The 21,388-nt window shown below is 42.1% G+C and overlaps 1 protein-coding gene and 1 long non-coding RNA gene across 2 annotated transcripts in view; both read right to left on the reverse strand.

The window, feature by feature from the left end:
* The window catches only part of LOC116539642 (zinc finger protein 224), an 82,147-nt gene extending 64,253 nt beyond the window's left edge, over nt 1–17,894 (reverse strand). The window contains exons 1-2 of the mRNA XM_032262751.1: nt 17,694–17,894; nt 13,634–13,716 (exon numbers count right to left, since the gene is read on the reverse strand). Coding sequence (XP_032118642.1) covers nt 13,634–13,716; nt 17,694–17,742 — 132 coding nt within the window. The 5' untranslated portion in view covers nt 17,743–17,894. The remainder of the gene's footprint in view (nt 1–13,633; nt 13,717–17,693) is intronic.
* LOC116539656 lies at nt 1,365–12,503 on the reverse strand. The gene is made up of 3 exons (XR_004264136.1): nt 12,467–12,503; nt 10,120–10,122; nt 1,365–1,819 (listed from the first exon to the last, which is right to left on the reverse strand). It is a non-coding gene; the product is annotated as an uncharacterized LOC116539656 (long non-coding RNA).
* Nucleotides 17,895–21,388: the final 3,494 nt, after the last annotated feature.

The following is a 21,388-nucleotide window of genomic DNA, read 5'->3' on the forward strand; positions in this document are numbered from 1 at the left end:
AGGAGGCGGAGGTTGCGATGAGCCGAGATCGCGCCATTGCACTCCAGCCTGGGCAACAAGAGCGAAACTCCGTCTCAAAAAAAAAAACAAAAACAAACAAACAAAAAACAACAACAACAAAAAAAAACAAGGTTGAGCTGGTTGGCCTAATAGTGTTTTGAAGCCTATGTATGGAAACCTAAGCTTGGTAGCACCTTAGCTTCAAACTACATTTTAAAAACCGTTTTTTCTTTCCCCCTTCTCCCCAGGCTCAAGATGTAGCTTTGAGACAAACTGCAGATGTGTGTTCTTTTGTGTTGAAATACAGCCTCTGAATCTGCTTTAAAACTTCACTCCCTTCCCTTTCCCACCTTATGCTTCCATGCCCTATGCACATGTTTTTTTTTAACCTGGATGCTTATTAAGCTCACACTGTGTTCACTTATCTGCTCATATATTTCCTTAGAAGCTTCAGGGGAAGAATACTGATGCAGATCAAGTAGCCGTAACCTCCTGGCTACAGATAAACTGTAAGATTGACTGCCATTAATTTATAATCTGATAGAGCCTGTGATGGCATTGGCCCCTTCACCAGATGGAACAATTCTAGATAAGCCACCGGAGTGAGACACGCCATCGGGTACCTCTTAACCCCACTTACCTCTCTGCATTCCAAGCCCATTTCTTAAACTGTGGCCCTCTCTCCAGAAATTGAAAAGTGGCAATTTTTGGAAAAGATTCCAATTACTCTCTCCCTTGCTAGCAATGGATGATAAAATTCACTCTTTTTATCACACCTTCCTTTTGTTATTTTGGCTTTTTTCTTTTTCTTTTTTTTTTTGAGATGGAGTTTCGCTCTCATTACCCAGGCTGGAGTGCAATGGCGCGATCTCGGCTCACCGCAGCCTCCGCCTCCTGGGTTCAGGCAATTCTCCTGCCTCAGCCTCCTGAGCAGCTGGGACTACAGGCACGCGCCACCATGCCCAGCTGATTTTTTGTATTTTTAGTAGAGACGGGGTTTCACCATGTTGACCAGGATGGTCCCGATCTCTTAACCTCGTGATCCACCTGCCTCGGCCTCCCAAAGTGCTGGGATTACAGGCGTGAGCCACCGCGCCCGGCCCGAATTTTCACTTTTCATGCTGCTATCATTTCTAGTTTTTGTGATCTAGATTGTAATTGGAAAAAAATATTATATCAAAATTTAAAATTTATTAACATTTGATTCATGGCCTAATATATAGTCTATCCTAGAGAATATTCCATCTGCAAATGAGAAAATGTATATTCTGTTGCTGTGTGGGTTATTCTGTATATGTCTTTTAGGTCAATTTTGTGTATAATGTTCTTCAAATCCTCTATTTCCTTACTTTTTTTTTTTCTGACTTATCTTTTGTCTGGCTATTTGAAAGGGAGGTTTGAAGTGTCCTAGTACAGTTGTCCCTCAATATATATGGGGGATTGGTTCCAAGAACCCTGGTATATCAAATGCATACAAACTCAAGTCTTGCACTCAGCCTGGTAGAACCAACGTATATGAAAACTTGGCCCTCCATATATGTGGGTTTCACATCCCATGAATATTGTTATTTTCGATCTGAGATTGGTTGAAAAAAATTGACACATAAGTGCACCTATGCAGTTCAAATCCATGTGGCTCAGAGTCCACTGTATTACTGGGTTGCTACTTCTCTTTTCAAGTCTGTATTTGCTTCATATAATTAGCAGCACTGATGTTTGGTGCACATATAACTGTTATGTCTTCTTGGTGAAATAACACTTTTGGCAACATATAATGTTCTTCTTGCTCTCTTCTAACAATTTTTCACTTAAAATCTAACTTAGCCCTTAGTAAAGCCACCCTTGCCCTCTTTTTATTACTATTTATATGGAATAACTTTTTTCATTTTTTCAGTTTCAATCTATGCATGTCATTAGATTTAAGCAAATCCCTGTGCAGAACATACACTTGGATACTGTTTTTTCAATGATTTTGCCAATCAACATCTTTTGGTTGAGTAGTTTCATTCATTTACACTAAACCCATTATTTTTAGAAAAGGTTACTTAAAAAGCATTTTGTTATTTTTTAAATGTCTTATTGCCTTTTTGCCCCTAATTTCCTCCATGACTGCCTTCCTTTGAGTCCTTTTTCTGTAGTGATACATTTTGTTTTGTTTTTTGTTTTGTTTTTTTTTTTTTTGAGACGGAGTTTCGCTCTTGTTACCCAGTCTGGAGTGCAATGGCGCGATCTCGGCTCACCGCAACCTCCGCCTCCCGGGTTCAGGCAATTCTCCTGCCTCAGCCTCCTGAGTCGCTGGGATTACAGGCACACGCCACCATGCCCAGCTAATTTTTTGTATTTTTAGTAGAGACGGGGTTTCACCATGTTGGCCAGGATGGTCTCGATCTCTTGACCTCGTGATCCACCCGCCTCGGCCTCCCACAGTGCTGGGATTACAGGCTTGAGCCACCGCGCCCGGCCCAGTGATACATTTTGAATCTCTTCTCATTTCCCTTTGTGTGTCTCACTGATAATTTCTTTATTTGAAGAAACGTAACATTCTACATGCTACAGTCTAAAGTTATAACCATCTATTTAAAATTGATACTAACTTAACTTCAGTCATATGCAAAAACCCTACTCCTTCACAGCTTCTGCCTCCCTTCATGTTATGTGACTGGTATCGTGGATTACAGCTATACATATTGTGTACCCATTCACATAGATTTATAATTATTTTAATGCATTTTCCTGTTACATAGTGTAGAAAATAAAAAGTGGAGTAAAAATTAAAATTACAAAAATAGTGGGTTTTACATCGTTCATGTAATTTTACTTAAGATGTTTATGTTTTCATATGATTTCAAGTTGCTGTCTAGGATCCTTTCACTCCAACTTGATGGCATCCCTTTATAACTTCTCATATAAATTGTCTTCTGGTAATGGATTATCTTGGCTTTTGTTTCTTTACAAAAGTATTAATGTATCTCTCGTTTGAAGGACAGTTTTGCTGAATATTGAATTATCAGTAGACAACTATGCATTTTTTGTTTTTTCAGCAGTTAATACATCATCTGTCCTAAGGTGTTTGCTGAAAATCTGCTGACATCTTATTGAAGATTCTCTGTACATGACAAATCATTTGAACTTGCTGCTGTCAAAATTTTCGTTTGGCTTTTTCCTTCAATAATTTTTAATAAAAAATAAAAATTGGGTCTCCTTGATTGTATCTTATGAGAAATTCATTGAGCTTGGATTTACAGAATAATGTGTTCTTCATATTCGAGTTTTCTGCCTTTATTTCTGTAAAACTCTCTTGACTTTTTCTCTCTCCTCCTAGGATACCTATAATGTATCTATGGTGCCTTGCGTTTTGTGTATTTTTACTCATTTTATTATTATTATTTTTTGCTTCTGAGACATAATTTCCTATGACTTATTTTCATGTTCACTCATTCTGAAGGTACCGTAGCAGCAGTAGGAACAATGGGCCTTAGGGACACTTACCTGTGGCTTCAGAACCTGCTCCAAACCATTCTTGTATATACCACTTCCAAGTGGAATACCAATGTGCACATACAATTTAAAGATATGGAGTAGCCAACAATACCCAATTCATAATGGAAGTCTTGGGCTCACATGCTAACTTTGTAGTTCATGGTTAAGTGCTCTGTCATTACTAAGGCCACTAGCAACACCAAAAGCTGCTTCCCAGGAGAACAAGTGGGCCAGGTGTGGTGGCTCACACCTGTAATCCCAGCATTTTAAGAGGCTAAAGTGGGAGGACTACTTGATGTCAGGAGTTCAAGACCAGCCTGGCCAACAATGTGAGAACCCGTCTGTACCAAAAAAAAAAAAAAAAAAAAAAAAAAAAAAAAAAAAAAAAAAAAAAAGTAAATATATGTAGAGGATTTCAGGGCTTCACTACAAAATTCTATGTGTCTGTGTTTTGATTCATCAATTGTGGCCAGCCAATCACTCCAAACATCACTATCTGTTTCTGATATTTCAGTTATTTTTGGCTCTCCTGGGTCATAGGATCCAACTGGCAGAGAAGCTTACATGACAGCTGGGACATATTGCACGACCTTGTCTCAACTGAGGCAAAATTATTTCAGGTCACGCATAAAAAGCATAGTAGTACACCCCAATAAAGAATAAGTAGCCTCCAATAGCTGAGCAGGGCCACCAGGCATTGGGACCCTTTTTTCTGGCTGTAGGAAGCATCATATACTACTTGCCTTATACCTTAGATTAGAAGGAATATCTCTATTTTTTTGAAGCAATCTCACTCTGTCACGAGGCTGGAGTGCAGTGGTGCACTGTAACCAAATTTTCTGGCAGGAAAATTCTTCATGTGTTCTTGCTTCTGGAACAGTCGCTGTCTCAGTTTGAATCCTACCTCCTATAAGGACACAGAATTAAGACACGTGGACAAGTCAAGTCTTTGTTCAGCATTTTCAAGAGGTCACACTTAGGATGTGGCATTTAACTTTAATGAACGTCATTTTCTGTTTTCCAAGTGCACTCTGGTTTGCATGAGACCAATTTAGAACTATACCATGTCTCATATGTAAAATTCTGAATAGAAATAAAATACATATTTAAAAAGTTAATATATGTCAGGTGTGGTGGCTCACACCTGTAATCCCAGCACTTTGGGAGGCTGAGGTAAGGGGATCACTTGAGGTCGGAAATTTGAGACCAGCCTGACCAACATGGAGAAACCGCATTTCTACTAAAAATACAAAATTGGCCGGGCGTGATGGTGCATGCCTGTAATCCCAGCTGCTTGGGAGGCTGAGGCAGGAGAATCACTTGAACCTGGGAGGTGAAAGTTGCAGTGGGCTGAGATTGTGCCATTGCACTCCAGGCTGGGCAACAAGAGCAAAACTCCATCTCAAAAAATAAAAATAAAAAATTATATACATTTCACTTGTTGCTATTTCTAGTGAATTTTTTAGTCAGTCTTTGTGGTAAAATTTTGTGTGGTAAATTATAAAGCTAAAATATTACATATGTAGTAAAATATGAACCAAAATGAACTTTAAGGAGAAGTAATAACAGAATAAATAGTTTGTATATTTGTCTGTTATATATCGTTATAAAGAAGTTAACCTAACTTGAAAGAGGTCAGTATGTTGTCCTCAGCATCTGAGAGGTAATCTCTAGGATCTTGAAGTGTCATGCCTGAGGAGAGAGTCTCTGTGCTTGAGTAAAACCTGGGTAACTCTGGATAGTGAAACAATATTATTTAAGGTTGTACTGGCCACCCTTTTGGGGTATGGGAGGTGGTACTCCTCATGTCAGAAAGAACATCAGTGTGATTCATGGAGAGGCTTTACCTCACAGGGAATCAGTGAACCAGGGGACTAAATAACCATATGAGAATCAACCAGCCAATCATGGCTATGTAATGGAGCCCCAGTAATTACTCTGGATCCCAGCACTCAGGTAAATTTCCCTGATTGGGAGTTATCTGTGTCTAAGTCACATGCTAATCCTGGCAATGTAACATACCCCACTCCACTGGGAGAATACAATAGAAAATAAGCATTTGGTACTTCCCTGGACTCTGTTTTGTTTGGTTTCTCTCTTGGTTAAATATAATATGCATGTTTTCCCTGTAAGAATCAGTAACTGTGAGGATAAAAGCATTCAGTGAATTCTAGGAGTTTTTCCAGCAAATTACCTGACATGAAGATAGTTTTGAAAAACTGCCAAATTTGCACTTGGTGTGAAGTGAGAGCAGTCCTCTACAAAACGTCCCACTAAAGTTGGTTGAACTCTTCACAATGCCAAACATCAAACACCTCAGAGTGTTTAATATCTACACATTCAAAGTATTCCCGCACAATAATTTTATGCATGTATAAAAATACTTAATCTTATTTTTCTGTTTTGATATGGACAGTAACTTGGTTATCTGAAAGAGTACAGGAACAGACAGCTGCAGTTCTGAGGTGAATCTGAAAGGCTGTCCTTCCAGGGGTCCACTGACAATCAAAGTTGTTAAGAATCACATGGAATGAAAAGAAAGCCTATGATATAGATAAACAGGCCTTTATAACTTTTTATATTCAAGACTATGACTCAATGAGCTGAAATAAAGTTAAAACCTGCAATAAACATTTACAAAAAAAGAACTAGAATGAAAATTACTGCAGCATTATGAAAATCGGGAAAAACATCATTACATGAATTGCCTACGAAAGTCACTCACCCACATCTACAAACACGACAAATGTTTTTCCGGGTCAAATTGCAAGATGTGTTTCTTACTATGGCTCATGCTCACAAAATGTCTAAAACTTTGTCAGGATATTACCAAGACCTGAATTAGGTAAGTTTTTCCAATGGAAAGAAAACTTCCAAAGGTTGAATCTTGGAAAATATTAATTGGTAAGTATGTACCTTTCAGTACAGAGTAGTACATGGATATATTTAATATGCTGTCATGTATAAATAAGAGGTGTTTAAAGAGAAGGGAGAGTCTCCTTTGGGAGGTTTCCATTTTGAGAGCAGTCTCCCAATTTCTTTCACGTCATAAAGTTCACCAGATTAAAATGCAATACTACATCTCTATAAAAATAAAGAGAAATTTCTGTAAAATCTATATTCCTTCACATTTCTGACAATTAAATTTGTATAAAGACGCAGAAATAGACACCACATTTTTTGAAGAAAAACATGCAGAAATATAAGAAACATTTAGCTCACAGATATAAAGAATTTCTCACAGACATAAACATGGTCCTTAAGGAAAGCTCCAGGGTCAGCCCCAGGGAAGGCATGTTTCTCAGTGTGGTCATGAAAACAATGCCTGGAAGTTTCCACGGGATATGGGTCAACTGCACACACAGAAAGCCAATCATGTCAAGGGAACCTAAGAAAGTTGAAATTGGATAAGCAACCATGCACAGACCAAAAAAAAAAAAAAAAAAAGTGTCCTGGCCGGGCGCAGTGGCTCCCACCTGTAATCCCAGCACTTTGGGAGGCTGAGCTGGGTGGATCACCTGAGGTCAGGAGTTCAAGACCACCCTGCCATTGTGATGAAACTCTGTCTCTACTAAAAATATGAAAATTAGCCAGGCATGGTGGCATGTGCCTGTAATCCCAGATACTCGGGAGTCTGAGAGAGGAGAATCGCTTGAACCCAGAAGGCAGAGGTTGCAGTGAGCTGAGATCGCACCATTGCACTCCAGCCTGGGCAACAAGAGTAAAACACCATCTCAAAAAAAACCAAAAAAACACCAAAAAAAAAAAAAACCCAAACTGTCCTGCAAACTACAGTCAGCCTCTGTATCTGTGGGTTGAGCATACATGGATTCAACCAAAATCAAAAGTATTTGGCAAAAAAGTATTTGGCAAAAATACTTGGTTAAAAAAATTCCACAGAGTTCCGCAAAGCAAAACTTGAATATCTCACACTTTGAGTCGTATACATTGAATCCATGTGAAAAAAGTGAAGGGGAGGCAATGCATTTAGTATTATAACTAATCTAGACATGACATAATGTATATGAGAGGACGTGCATAGGGTATATACAAATACTTTACATGTGTAAGAGACTTGAGCATCCGTGGCTTTTGGTATCCACAAGTTGGTACTGGAATCAAATCCCATGGCTACCAAGGCATGAATATATAACATTCATTCTGGTATGTCTGTCACTTATTAGCTATCTCCATGATTCTTACAGACAGTCAAGTCCTCTCATCCATTAATTCATTCATAAGAATACTAAATATTTACAGATACCTGCCATGTACCAAGAGTATTCTAGGTGCTGAAGATGCAGTCATAAACAAACAGATAAATGTCTTCTGGAGATTACATTGCAAAGGGGAGAAGCAATATATTACTAGACAAAACTACATGAGATGCAACACATGCAGGCCAAGAATAGTAAAGATAGGACAGTATTTTCAATAAAGTGCCTGGAGATGACCTCTCCTATGATAATAAAACTGAGCAAAGCACTGCATAAACTAAAGGAGGGGTCTAAGTTCTGTGGGGACACTGTATTCCAATCAGAGAGAAGAGCAAGCGAGGGCCTGGAGGCATAAGCTCTTGTAGTAGATAATCATTCCTGAATGATGTCTACATCCAATTCTCAAAACCTGTGAACATGTTACATTACACAGAGGGGGAGATTACACTACAGATGCCACTGAGGTCACTAGTCACTAGTCAGCTAAGCAGAAAGTGGAAGGGTCATCCTGAATCATCCAGGAGTGATGAATACTATCATAAGGGACCTGAAGGGTCAAAGTGGAAGGCACGAGAAGAGTGGCAGAGGGAGCATGACTATAGAAGGATGGTCAGGGATGCAACGTTGCCGCCTTTGAAGATGGAGGAAGGGAAACAAGAGCCAACGAGTGTAGCCAGTGCCTAGAGACTGATAAATCAAAATGAAGGCTTCTCCCCATGAACATCCAGAAAGGAACAAAGCCCTAAGACAGCTTGATTTTTGCCCAGTTAGATGTGTCAGACTTCAGGCCTACAGAAGAGAAAGCTAAGTGTTTCTTGTTCAGTCTGCTAAGTTTTATTTCACAGGTCACAACAGGCAATACAGTGTCCTTGGCAGGATGGAGAAACAGCAGGGAGGACAATGTGCCTGGAAAAGATGGAGCAAGGGGGAGAGGACAGGAGAGGCAGTCAGGCAGTGTGGGATGAAGAGCAGATCAGAGGGTTTACAAAAGCCACTTAAAGAGGTTGTAATGGCTGGGCCTGGTAGCTCACATGGTGGCTCACCCAGTATTTCGGGAGGCCAAGGTAGGCGGATCACGAGGTCAAGAGATGGAGACCAGCCTGGACAACATGGCGAAACCCTGTCTCTACTAAAAAACACAAAAATGGCCGGGTGTGGTGGCTCAAGCCTGTAATCCCAGCACTTTGGGAGGCCGAGGCGGGTGGATCACGAGGTCAAGAGATCGAGACCATCCTGGTCAACATGGTGAAACCCCGTCTCTACTAAAACTACAAAAAATCAGCTGGGCATGGTGGCGCGTGCCTGTAATCCCAGCTACTCAGGAGGCTGAAGCAGGAGAATTGCCTGAACCCAGGAGGCGGAGGTTGCGGTGAGCCGAGATCGCGCCATTGCACTCCAGCCTGGGTAACAAGAGCGAAACTCCGTCTCAAAAAAAAAAAAAAGATCTTGAGAGACATAGATCAACTTACAGATTTCCTACTTATTCTGTTTGTGTCCTGATAATGACTGATTTTCCTGAGCTCCACCAGAAATTCAATGATGAAAATAAGGCAAGGCAGGAGAATTGCTTGAACCCAGGAGGTGGAGGTTGCAGTGAACCGAGATTGTGCCACTGCACTCCAGCCTGGGTGACAAGAGTGAAACTCCATCTAAAAAAGAAAGAAAGAAGAAAGAGGGAAGGAAAGAAAGAAAGAGAGAAAAAAAGGGAGGGAGGGAAGGAAAGGGAGAGGGGAGGGGAGGGGGAAGGGGAAAAGGAGAGGGAAAGGGGGAAGAGGGAGGAGAGGGGAGGGCAGGGAAGGGAAGGGGAGGGGAGTGGAGGGGAGGGAAGGGGAGTGAAGTGAAAGGAAGGAAAAGGAAGGGAAAGGAAGGGAAAGGGAAGGAAGGAAAGGAGGGAAGGAAAGGAGGGAAGGAAAGGGAAGGAAGGAAGGAACAAAGGAAGGGAGGGAAAGAAAAAAAGAAAGAAGGAAAGGAAAGGAAGGAGGGAAGGGAAGGCAAGGGGAGGGGAGGGGAGGGAAGGGAGAAAGCAGGAAGGAAAGAAGGAAGAAAGGAAGAAAGAAAATAGGAGGGAAGGCAGGAAGGAAGAAGGCAAGTAGGAAGGAAGGAAGGAAGGAAGGAAGGAAAGAAAAGAAAAGAAAATGAAGTCCTGTATTTTTTCTTTGTGCACTAATTGAGTCCACTTGTAAGTAACCCTCTAAAACTCTTAAATGCTGTGTCCTAGGCTACGCATATACAGGTTTCAATGAATCTCGCCTATGACCCCAGCAACATTTAGTAATTCAGTCCCAAGCTAGTTTGATAACACTCATTGTTCTCTCTCATAGTCTAACCCTGGATGCTACCACTTTTCTTTAATAATTGCCCAACAAACAAGTTTTGGGTAACGGGGCAATTTTCAGTATGACCTTAGATTGACTCTCCCCACTTTCTTGCTAATAGGTCTCAATAATAACCATAGAATTTGCTATAAATGCAAGGTACATGTCCTTCCTAGGGAAGATAACATCTCAAATTAAGGAGGAACTTCCCAGTAAATTATATTGCCTTTTAGGCATGTAATCCAGGACAGATTGCCTTTTGGGGTGTCTTCACTGCAGTGCAAATGGGGCGCATGCAATTCAGACTCTACCCATCCCAGGCGGCTTTCCTGAGCCTTGGGGGACTGGCTCACAGGGAACTGTAGGCTTTTGTTTTCCCTTGCTGCCTACCTGTAAGTAATAAATCTGCTTCATGTAATTAATCATGTATGGAGTGTACCCTTCCACTGAACTTACATAAGTTGGTAACCAGTGAACGTGCTCCACAGAACTGGCACAGCAGGGTCTGGTCTGACAGAACCATGCATTAGCAAAGGGGAAGCAGTAATGCCCCTAGCTTGTGGCCCAGGGCAGCAATGTCAGCTTGGGGTCACAGGAGCTGAAAAATAGCTGGATGGTTTACCGGAAAAACAGTGGTAAGTGGGGCACAGGTCGCCCCTCTGGACTGCTGGCAACAGCCCATGAGTTAATGAAAATGTAGCAAGATACGGTAGTAGCAGTTGTTCTCACAGGTGTGAGCTGGCTGCATGGATTCAGAAAGAGAGGACGGCAAATGAAAGCAGGGGAGCATGGCATGTAATATACTGATCGTGGGCCTTTTACGTAACTGCACATTTTTGGGGCCAAAGGGCTCTGGAAATGGGTGAAGTGGGTTCTCTGAGGCAGCTAAGAAGAAGGAAGCCAATTACCATGATGTGGGCCTCCATACAGACAGACTCATGACCTGAAGGACAGGTACGGGCAATACTATGAGGACATGCTATCCTGGCTATCCTGAATTGCTGGTGAGGGAGGACAGATTTTTCTATCCCAAAAAGAACAGCACAATTAGGGATGGAGCCAGGTCTCTAGGTCCTTGCCATTCCTATCAAGAGGGAAATGCTAGTGCAATGAAGGTACAAGGTTCACATCTTGCATGTGTACTGACTAGAGTCTGTGAAAACAAAACATTGATACTGAGGTGCACCAGCCTCTGAAATTTTGGATATATTGCCTAAGGCAGCCACAAGGAATGCTTGTATAAATGACAATTCTTTGCTATTGGGCACTGATGGCGACAGTGCATCTTATCACTGGAGTACACATGTGACATAAACTGCCTATTCTCACCTGGGCCCTTTTGTACATGTCCTTCCTAGGGAAGATAATATTTTGTAAGCAACCCTCTAAAACTCTTAAATGGCCGGGTACGGTGGCTCATGCCTGTAATCCCAGCACTTTGGGAGGCCGAGGCGGGTGGATCACGAGGTCAAGAGATCGAGACCGTCCTGGTCAACATGGTGAAACCCTTTTGTAGTTTAGTCTCTACTAAAACTACAAAAAATTAGACGGGCATGGTGGCGCGTGCCGGTAGTCCCAGCTACTCAGGAGGCTGAAGCAGAAGAATTGCCTGAACCCAGGAGGCGGAGGTTGCGGTGAGCCGAGATCGCGCCATTGCACTCCAGCCTGGGTAACAAGAGCGAAACTCTGTCTCAAAAAAAAAAAAAAAAAAAAAAAAAAAAAAAACTCTTAAATGCCCAACCCTACCAATAAAGTTGGGCAGGCTCCATTTGAGAAGAGACAAAGCTCTATTATCATATAGAAATGGTACATTTGGCCAGGTGTGGTGGCTCACACTTGTAATCCCAGCACTTTGGGAGGCCGAGGCAGGTGGATCACCTGAGGTCAGAAGTTCAAGACCAGCCTGGCCAACCTGGTAAAACCCTCATCTCTACTACCAATACAAAAATTAGCTGGGCGTGGTGGCGGGTGCCTATAATCCCAGCTACTGGGGAGGCTATGGTGCAAATGGGGCATGTGCAGTCCTGACTCCACCCACTCTAGGCAGCCTTCTTGAGCCTTGGGGGACTGGCTTACAGTGGATAGGCTTCTGTTGTCCCTTGTAACCTATACATAACAAATCTGCTTTATGTAATTTGTCATCTATGAGTGTGTTCTGTCATGGTAGACTCACCAAGTCTATAACTAGTGAACCTGTTTCATGGAATTGGTGCAGCCAGCAGGGTCCAATTTGACAGAACTCTGGACTGGCAAAGGGGGAGTACTTATATCCTGGGCAATTGGCCCAGTGCAGGGATGGCAGCCTGGGGGCACAGGCTGGACAGCAGCTGGATATTTATAAGCAAGACAAAGTGATAAATGGGACACAGGCCACCCCTCCACAGATGTGAGCTGGCCACATGGATTAAGACAGAAAGGGCCGGGCGCGGTGGCTCAAGCCTGTAATCCCAGCACATTGGGAGGCTGAGGCGGGTGGATCACGAGGTCAAGAGATCGAGACCAGCCTGGTCTACATGGTGAAACCCCGTCTCTACTAAAAATACAAAAAATTAGCTGGGCATGGTGGCGCGTGCCTGTAATCCCAGCTACTCAGGAGGCTGAGGCAGGAGAATTGCCTGAACCTAGGAGGCGGAGGTTGCCGCTCACCGCAACCTCCGTACCCACCCCTGGGGGAAAATACAGAAAAACCCCCTCCCAAAAAAAAAAAAAAAAAAAAAAAGACAGAAAGGACAGAATATGAAAACACAGGAGCTTGGCATGTGATCCGCTGATTGAGACACCTTAAATAATAGCTCATTCCTGGGGCCAGAGGACTCAGGAAGTGGGTCAGAAGATGCCTGGGGCATCTAAGAGGGATGGAACTAACACGTGTGATGTGAGCCTCCACAGAATGGGGGACTCACTATCTGATGGACAGGTATGAAGAAAACGAGAAGGACATGTTATCTTGGTATATAGAGCACCCTTCACATAAGGAACTCCATCATCAATAAAAATACAGTTATGAAGATACATGAGGAACAGCACAAGAAGAAAAAACAGGCTAATTTGAGAGCAAGGAAGTAGGTGGGAACACTGTTTATTTCAACTAATTTTTCTAATCCATAATATAACAGTAAAAAACAAAACAAAACAAAGCCCAAACCAAAAACCAAATGCAAAGTCAACAAAAAAGAGACAAAGGAAGCAACTGGCACATAGCAGGTCCCCAAATGCCCGATTCCTCCTTGAGTCTTCCCAAAACAGAGAAAAATATATCACAATATGAGCAATAAAAAGGAATTTTAAGGCCGGGCGCGGTGGCTCACGCCTGTAATCCCAGCACTTTGGAAGGCCCAGGCGGGTGGATCACGAGGTCAAGAGATCGAGACCATCCTGGTCAACATAGTGAAACCCCGTCTCTACTAAAAATACAAAAAATCAGCTGGGCATGGTGGCGCGTGCCTGTAATCCCAGCTACTCAGGAGGCTGAGGCAGGAGAATTGCCTGAACCCAGGAGGCGGAGGTTGGGGTGAGCCGAGATCGCGCCACTGCACTCCAGCCTGGGCAACAAGAGTGAAACTCCGTCTAAAAAAAAAAAAAAAAGGAATTTTAATAGCAAGAAAGGCAAGCTCTACTCACCTTGAATGTGGTCATTTTTCCTTCTACTTTTTGGAATCTTCGGAGTCCTGAGTGATGGAGCACGAAGGTAGGTGGAATCATGCCTGGAAAATGCCAGACAGCAAAAAGGGAAACATGAAATGGTGGCTGGCAATGCTGTGTAGCAACTCGGACACGTGAATTAGCCATATGAATGATCACAGCAGCATTATTCATACTAACCCAAAAACTGCACGCAACCAAAATGCCTTCCTCTGGGTAAATGGATAGAAAAATCATGGCATATCCATATAATGGAATCTAATTTGGAAATTAAAGGAAATGAAGTAGCAATTCATTAAATGACATGCATGAACCTTGGAAACATGCTAAGAGAAGGAAGCCAGTCACAAAAATCCATGGATTGTATGATTCCATTTATGTGAAATGTCCATATAGGCAAATGTATACATAAGAGAAAAAGTAGGTTAGTGGTTGCTCTGGATTTGGGGTTGGACTCATTTATAATTAAATGGGCATGAAGAGTCCAACTGGGGGTGAAAAATAACTAAACTGAATTATGATGATGGTTACTCCACTTTACAAAGTTCTTAAAGAGCACCGTACTCCTGAGATGAGTGAATGCTATCATAAGTTAAATATAACTCAATAGAGTTGAAAAAAATAATTGTTAATCCACATGTCATTTACTTTAATAAGAATGAATTCTGAGCCCATATTGTTGGAATACTTAGAGTTGAACAAGCAAATGAATAAATGAAGAGAACTAGAAGCTCATCTTTAGTAGAATGTTCACCAATAAAGTATCTTCCAATAAAAAACTTTGTTTAAAAAAACCAAAAGGTAACTTTATAGTGGACAAATCTGAAAGACATCATCTTGGCCAAGTGAACATAGTGGAAATCGCCAGCGAACAGACAAACCAACATCATGTGAACCTTGTTATGCTGCAATAAAGAGGAAACCTCATCACTTGTCTGATATTCTCACCAACAATACATAATCTGAAACTAAACATGAAATGTATCAATGAAATCTTTCTCCAAAATAACTTGACTATTTAAAAAATAAACACTGGCTGGTCGTGGTAGCTCACGCCTGTAATCCCAGCACTTTGGGAGACCAAAGCACTTTGAATCACTTGAGACCACGGGTTCAAGACAGTCTGGCTAACATGGGGAAACCCTATCTTTTCTAAAAATATAAAAATTAGTTGGGTGTGGTGGCACGTACCTGTAGTCCCAGCTATTTGGGAGGCTAAGGCTGGAGAATTGCTTGAACCCATGAGGAGGTTTCAGTGAGCCAAAATCACGCCACTGCACTCCAGACTGGTGACAGAGCAAGACTCCAAAGCAAAAAAACAAAAACAAAAAACAAACAAACAAAAAAAACCCCACCATGTTTATAAAAGATAGTCTCTGGAATCTCTCCAGACTAAAGAAACTATGGAATGTGACAACTAAACACAAGGCATAAACTGGACTTTGAATGGTGTTGCAAGTGAAGGGTGGGACAGGGGACAGTCATAAGGACTTTATTTTTTGAGACGGAGTCTCGCTGTGTCACCCAGACTGGAGTGCAGTGGTGTGATCTTGGCTCACTGTAACATCCACCTCTCAGGTTCAAGATATTCTCTTGCCTCAGCCTACCAAGTAGTTGGGATTACAGGCATGTGCTAACACACCTGGCTGATTTTTACATTTTTAGTAGAGACATGGTTTCACCATGTTGGCCAGGCTGGTTTTGAACTCCTGACCTCAGGTGATCCACCCGCCTTGGCCTCCCAAAATGCTGGGATTACAGGCATGAGCCACTGTGCCTGGCATAGGAATTTAAATGAAAAAATAAACAAATTAAAAATGTAAATGTAGATTAGATAACAGGATGTTAAGTAATATGCTATCCGATACTATCTAATGAGTAACACAACAACGACTAGCAGTCTTTTAACAGATCTGATATGCAATAGATAACAATATTTTTAATATCTGTTATTATCTAGCATGTTATTTGAAACCCTATACCACCCCTTCCTAAATGCCTCTTACCAAAACACCCCACATTTACCATGTATGTGGACTTCCTTGCTGCAGAAAGCTATAACCAGCTGTCTTCGGTTAGTTATGTTCCTGGTGGTATTTGGCTGATGGTCATCAACAAAGAAACCAGGAAAAATGTAAACAACTGGCAAATTTGGATAGAGTATATTTGAATTCCTTATACTATTTTTGCAACTTTTCTATAGCTTTTAAATCATTTAAAAATGAAAATATTTTAAATATCAGGAAATAGTCATAAGGATAATAACGGGAATAATACAACTGAGCATTATATAATACAGCAGTTCACTAGTTTCTTTTTTTTTTTTTTAAATCTCAGTCTGTTGCTCAGGCTGGAGTGCAGTGGCGTGATCTCAGCTCACTGCAACCTCCACCTCCCAGGTTTAAGCAATTCTCCTTCCTCAGCCTCCAGAGTAGCTGGGGCTACAGGCATGTGCCACCATGCCTGGCTAATTTTTACATTTTTAGTAGAGACGGCGTTTCACCATGTTGGCCAGGCTGGTCTCAAACTCCTGATCTCAACTGATCCACCTGTCTTGGCCTCCCAAAGTGCTGGGATTATAGGCATAAGCCACCGCACCCGACCTCACTAGTTTATTTTCTGTTAGCAGTATTTAAAATTTTCTACGGTTAAAGACATATGGGAAAACACATTAAAATATAACAATTTTATTTAAATGTTTATAAACAAATATACAAATAGACACAAATACAGACTAAAAAAACAATCAGAAGCTTAGCACTGGTTCTAGTCCAATCCATAAAAGATAATATCTTGAGTTAGGGAGGAACTGCCCAGTAAGTCATGTTGCCCTTGAGGCATATAACCTGGAACAGGATATATCTTTACATCTTGGATTCATGGGTAATTAAAACACTTTTTCTGCTCCTATTTCTCTCGTTTCAGACTGCTCCACAATGACATAATTCCACAACAATATAAAATACTTGTAAAAAGTGAAACAAAATAGTTGAGAAAATTTTTTTAATTCCTAGAAGTCCAAGCCCATGAGCCTTACTCTCAAGGTCCCTTCAGTCATGTCGTAACTTGTTTTCCCCACCTGAGTCTAGCTAGTTCCTTTGCCTCAAGGAGAATGTAGAAAAGAGATGATCAGCTCAGGCTCTGACCTGGACTGCCTAGCTTCCAACCCCAGCTCCACTTCTCACTAGTTGGATGCTACGCACCCTGTGTCTCACTCTCATCTTTAAAACAGAGAAAAGCAATACTTCACAGAGCCACGGTGTGGCCTAAATTTATTTGTATAAAGCACTTAGAATGAAGTTACTGATTAAGGCTTAATGATTATCAACACCCATGCCCGAGGACACACCTACACACTCTCGGTTGAGGTAAAATATAAAAGAAAAAAGCCAAGGACCACTCACAAAGAGATTTGCCCTCAGTAGCCAAGAAGTCCCTTCCCTGTGACTCTATTGGAAAAGTCAGGCTGGGGAAGGCAAAAGCTGTGAAACACACTGACGGCATCTCGAGTCCCTCACAAATGTTTAATGCTCCCCTTCCTTCCTGGAAGGCGGACTCAACTCTCGCTTTCCTAAAATGAGGTCACAAGGCGTCCCGGGATCATCCAGCGTCCTGCAAGAATGAGAAGGAACAGGGCCCCTGCAGCTGGAGCTATGACCCCACCCGGGGACCTGACCCCTTCGGAGAAGTTAACAAAAGACCACTAGTCACCAAGTGGCAGGGATTGCTTTAAGGTTCTCATTTGCGTTACCTCTTTCAGTTCCCCAAAACGATTCTACTAGGATGGTTCTAATGTCCCCATTACAAAAAACAGCAATGGAAGGAATAAGGACATTGTGTAACACTCGTCACACGGCAAGAAAGAGGTCGCACACGTAGGGTGGAGGGAGGCAGGCTGAGAGGTCAAAGTCCTGGAAACGCTCAGAGCAGGACACAGAGGACCCCGCCAATTCCACCCCCCGGGACGCGAGCACAGCCCCCTCCCATGCCAGAAAGCTCCGTGGACGGGAACAAAACCCCATTCCCCGCCCCTTCAAACCTCCGCTCTCCGCCAAGGCTCCTTTTCCCTTGCTTGGATCATCGATCATTGGGTCGTTGGAACCCCAAGCAAAGGTGACAAGTCCGGAAGTATCAGCCAGACGCAGAAACGGCTCAAACTACGTGGTTAAGTAAAGTAGCCACCACACGCTCACAGACCGGAAGTGCTCGCACTTCCACAGAGCGTCCGGACTCCATTTCCCAGAATTCCCCGGTTCAACGGCTTGAGCCAAAGGGTCCGCCACTCCATGGAGTTGATGGACTACACGTCCTAGAATTTACTGGTCCACCCGCTTGAGCCTCCTTGCCCGCGACACAGTGTGTCTAGACTCCACTTCCTCAATTGCGAAAGGAAAATGTCTATAATCTCACCCTTCAGGGAGAAGCGTTGAACTCCGCGGTGGTCCTTGACTACACACACCGCAATGGCCACCGGGAACGTATGATCTCTGAGCGCCTGGTGGGGAATGTGGCCTGTGACCCTGTGAGTCGTCCTCTCTCCCTGAGTCTTTGAGCGAAAATACTGGATAGACGGCTTTGCCTCCCACGATGACAGGAGTGTTACTGGGAAGAGAACAAACGAGGGGATACAATCTTCAAGGAGTAGGATAACCTGACAATGGGAGGTTAAAACTAAGAGTTTAAAGAAAGAGCCAGGGCCGGGCGCGGTGGCTCACGCCTGTAATCCCAGCACTTTGGGAGACCGAGGCGGGCGGATGATGAGGTCAGGAGTTCAAGACCAAACTGGCCAACATAGTGAAACCCCGTCTCTACTAAAAATACAAAATAAAAATTAGCCGGGCGTGGTGGCTGGCGCCTGTAATCCCAGCTGCTTGGAAGGCTGAAGCAAAGAAAATCGTTTGAACCTGAGAAGCGGAGGCTGCAGTGGGCCAAGATCGCGCCACTGCCCTCCAGCCTGGGCGACAATCCAAGACTCCGTATCCGGAAAGGAAAAAAAAAAAAAAAAAGCCAGGTAGAATGGTTTGGCAGGAGCAATGAGCCATGAGGAGCAGGAAGACACCAGCCCCTACTCCAGGGGTTGTTGGAACCACTGATTTGGCTGGAAAAGCCACCCCCATTTAAGGTCACAACTACCAGTGAAGAAGCGGTGTCCTCATGGAATAGCTGTCTTCCCATAAAGTTTTTATGGTATTCATATTTCTCCTTTAGATGCAGAAACATCAGATTTCAGCTAATGTAGTGAATTGCTCAGTACCTCAGAGCAATAATGACTGATGAAGAGTTAGTCATTAGTATCAATCTTACATTGAGATTGTAAATGCACTAAAACGGGAGGATTCTACAGGTGAGGGAGCATGTTTTATTAAGAGTTTCTTCCTGGCTGAGTGCAGTGGCTCACACCTGTCATGCCAGCCCTTTGGGAGGCCAGGCAGGACATTCCCTTGAGCCCAGGAATTCGAGACCAGCCAGGGTAATTAGGGGGAGACTTCATCTCTATAAAATTTTTTTAAATGATCAGGCGTGGTGGCCTTGTCTTGTAGTCCCAAGTACTCAGGAGGCTGAGGTGGGAAGATCACTGGAGCCCAGGAGTTTGATTGAGGCTGCAGTGATCTATGATGCCGCCACTGCACTCCAGCCCGGGCAACAGATACCTCATTAAAAAAATTTTTTTTTAAGTTTCTTTCTATTTCTTGGTAAAATATAATTTATTATAGTTAGCAATTTGAAAACTGCCATTGGTTGGTTGAAAAAAATTATAATATAAAGCTAAATTAGAAAACAATTCATCTAAAAACCTGCTCTTTTGAAGGTAACCTGATTTTTTCTCCCTATAAAGATACATTGGCCTATAAACCAATATTCTTCTTTTAAAAAAATGTAGTCTACTGTTTTTTATCTATTTTTCTAAACTAAAAACTTCATAATTTTGTTTAGACACAAAAATAAGGTGAATGTGCAGACCTTATGATGTCAACACCCACTCTCTGAAAGTTGAGTGATCACTATTCATATGCCAGTTATAGCTGTATCCTTGATCTACTCTGCCTTCCCAAAAGATAAAATGTATTGACAAAATCATAGCATGCAGGGAACTGAGCCCAAGAGGTTAGGGGCACTTGGCATCAAAAGTCCCTTCTGTTCCCCAGGTCCTTGCTCTCTGGGTCTGTGACGGCAGGGGCAGCCTCTATGATCTCTGAGATGACTTTGGGGTCATTCTTCCCCAATGTGTCTTGGACAACAGGTCCTGGCTTCAGCTGACATAACCAATCCAAAGTAATCTCATAAATTGGTTGCTTATCTCTACCCTTGTTTTATGCAGAACAGGTTTCCTAAATTTTCCAAAGTAGATAGGCTGTGAATTTTTAAAATTCTTAGTTCTGCTTCCCTTTTAATTAATAATTCTGACTTTCTATGCGGTCTCTCCCACAACACATGGGAATTCTGGGAAATACAATTCAAGTTGAGATTTGGGTGGGGACACAGCCAAACCATATCATTGATGATAGTGACAAAAACAAACAATAGGGAAAGGGCTCCCTATTCAATATGTGCTGCTGAGATAACTGGCTAGCCATATGCAGAAGATTGAAACTGGTCCCCTTACTTACATGATACAAAAATCAAGCCAGGTGCTGTGGCTCACTGCTATAAACATTGGTAATAATGTCCCCACTTTTGTTTCTGATTTTAGTTACTTGGGTCTTTATTTTTTAGTCAGTTCTGCTAACGTTTTCACAATTTTGTTAGTCTTTCAGAATAACCACCTCTTGGTTTGGTTGATTTTCTTTGTTTTCTACTTCTTTTTTTTATTTATTATACTTTAATATTTCCCTCTTACTTTCTGTAAGATTCTTTCTCTTCTTCTAGTTCATGAAAATAAACTTAGGTTGTGGATGTCAGATCTTTTTTCTTTCTTATTTCCCTCCTACTCACTTTTTGTAAGATTCCTTCTCTTTTTCTAGTTCATGAAAATAAACTTATGTTGTGGATGTCAGATCTTTCCTTCTTTTTAAAGCATTTACAGGTATAAGTTTCCCTCCTACCACTGCTTTTGCCTCATTCTGTAAGTTTGGCCATTGTTTCCATTTTCAGTTGTCTCCAGGCATTCCTAATTTCACTTCTGATTTACTTTGACGTTATTTATTTAAGAGTGTGTTTAGTTTCCACATACTTAGGAATTTTCCATTTTTCATGACGTGATTGAATTTCAGCTTTTGTGATTATAATTGGAAAAGACGTTTATGGTATTAAACATTTGAATTAAGAGGTTTTACTGAATTTATTACAATGTTTTCAGCCTTTGGTATGAGAAAAATTACAAATTATTGTTGAATTTATATTGTATTCAACCAATGGAACACTACAGAAAGCCACAAATGTTAGGAATACAACTTCAGGATAGAGGAGGAGGGGAAGGCAGGAACCAATTGGGAACAGATATTATCAAAATAATGCTGTAGGCCAGGTGTGGTGGCTCACGCCTGTAATCCCAGCACTTTGAGAGGCTGAGGAGGGTAGATCACAAGGTCAGGAGTTTGAGACCAGCCTGGCCAATATGGTGAAACCTGGTCTCTACTAAAAATAGAAAAATTAGCCAGGCATGGTGGCACGTAGTCTCAGCTACTTGGGAGGCTGAGGCAAGAGAATCACTTGAACCTGGAAGGCAGAGGTTGCAGTGAGCCGAGATAGTGCCACTGCACTCCAATCAGTCAGCAAGACTCTGTCTCAAAAACG

Source organism: Sapajus apella, unplaced genomic scaffold (assembly GCF_009761245.1).
Source record: "Sapajus apella isolate SASKATOON/1434 unplaced genomic scaffold, GSC_monkey_1.0 scaffold130, whole genome shotgun sequence".
In the NCBI taxonomy this organism is placed as follows: Eukaryota; Metazoa; Chordata; class Mammalia; order Primates; family Cebidae; genus Sapajus; species Sapajus apella.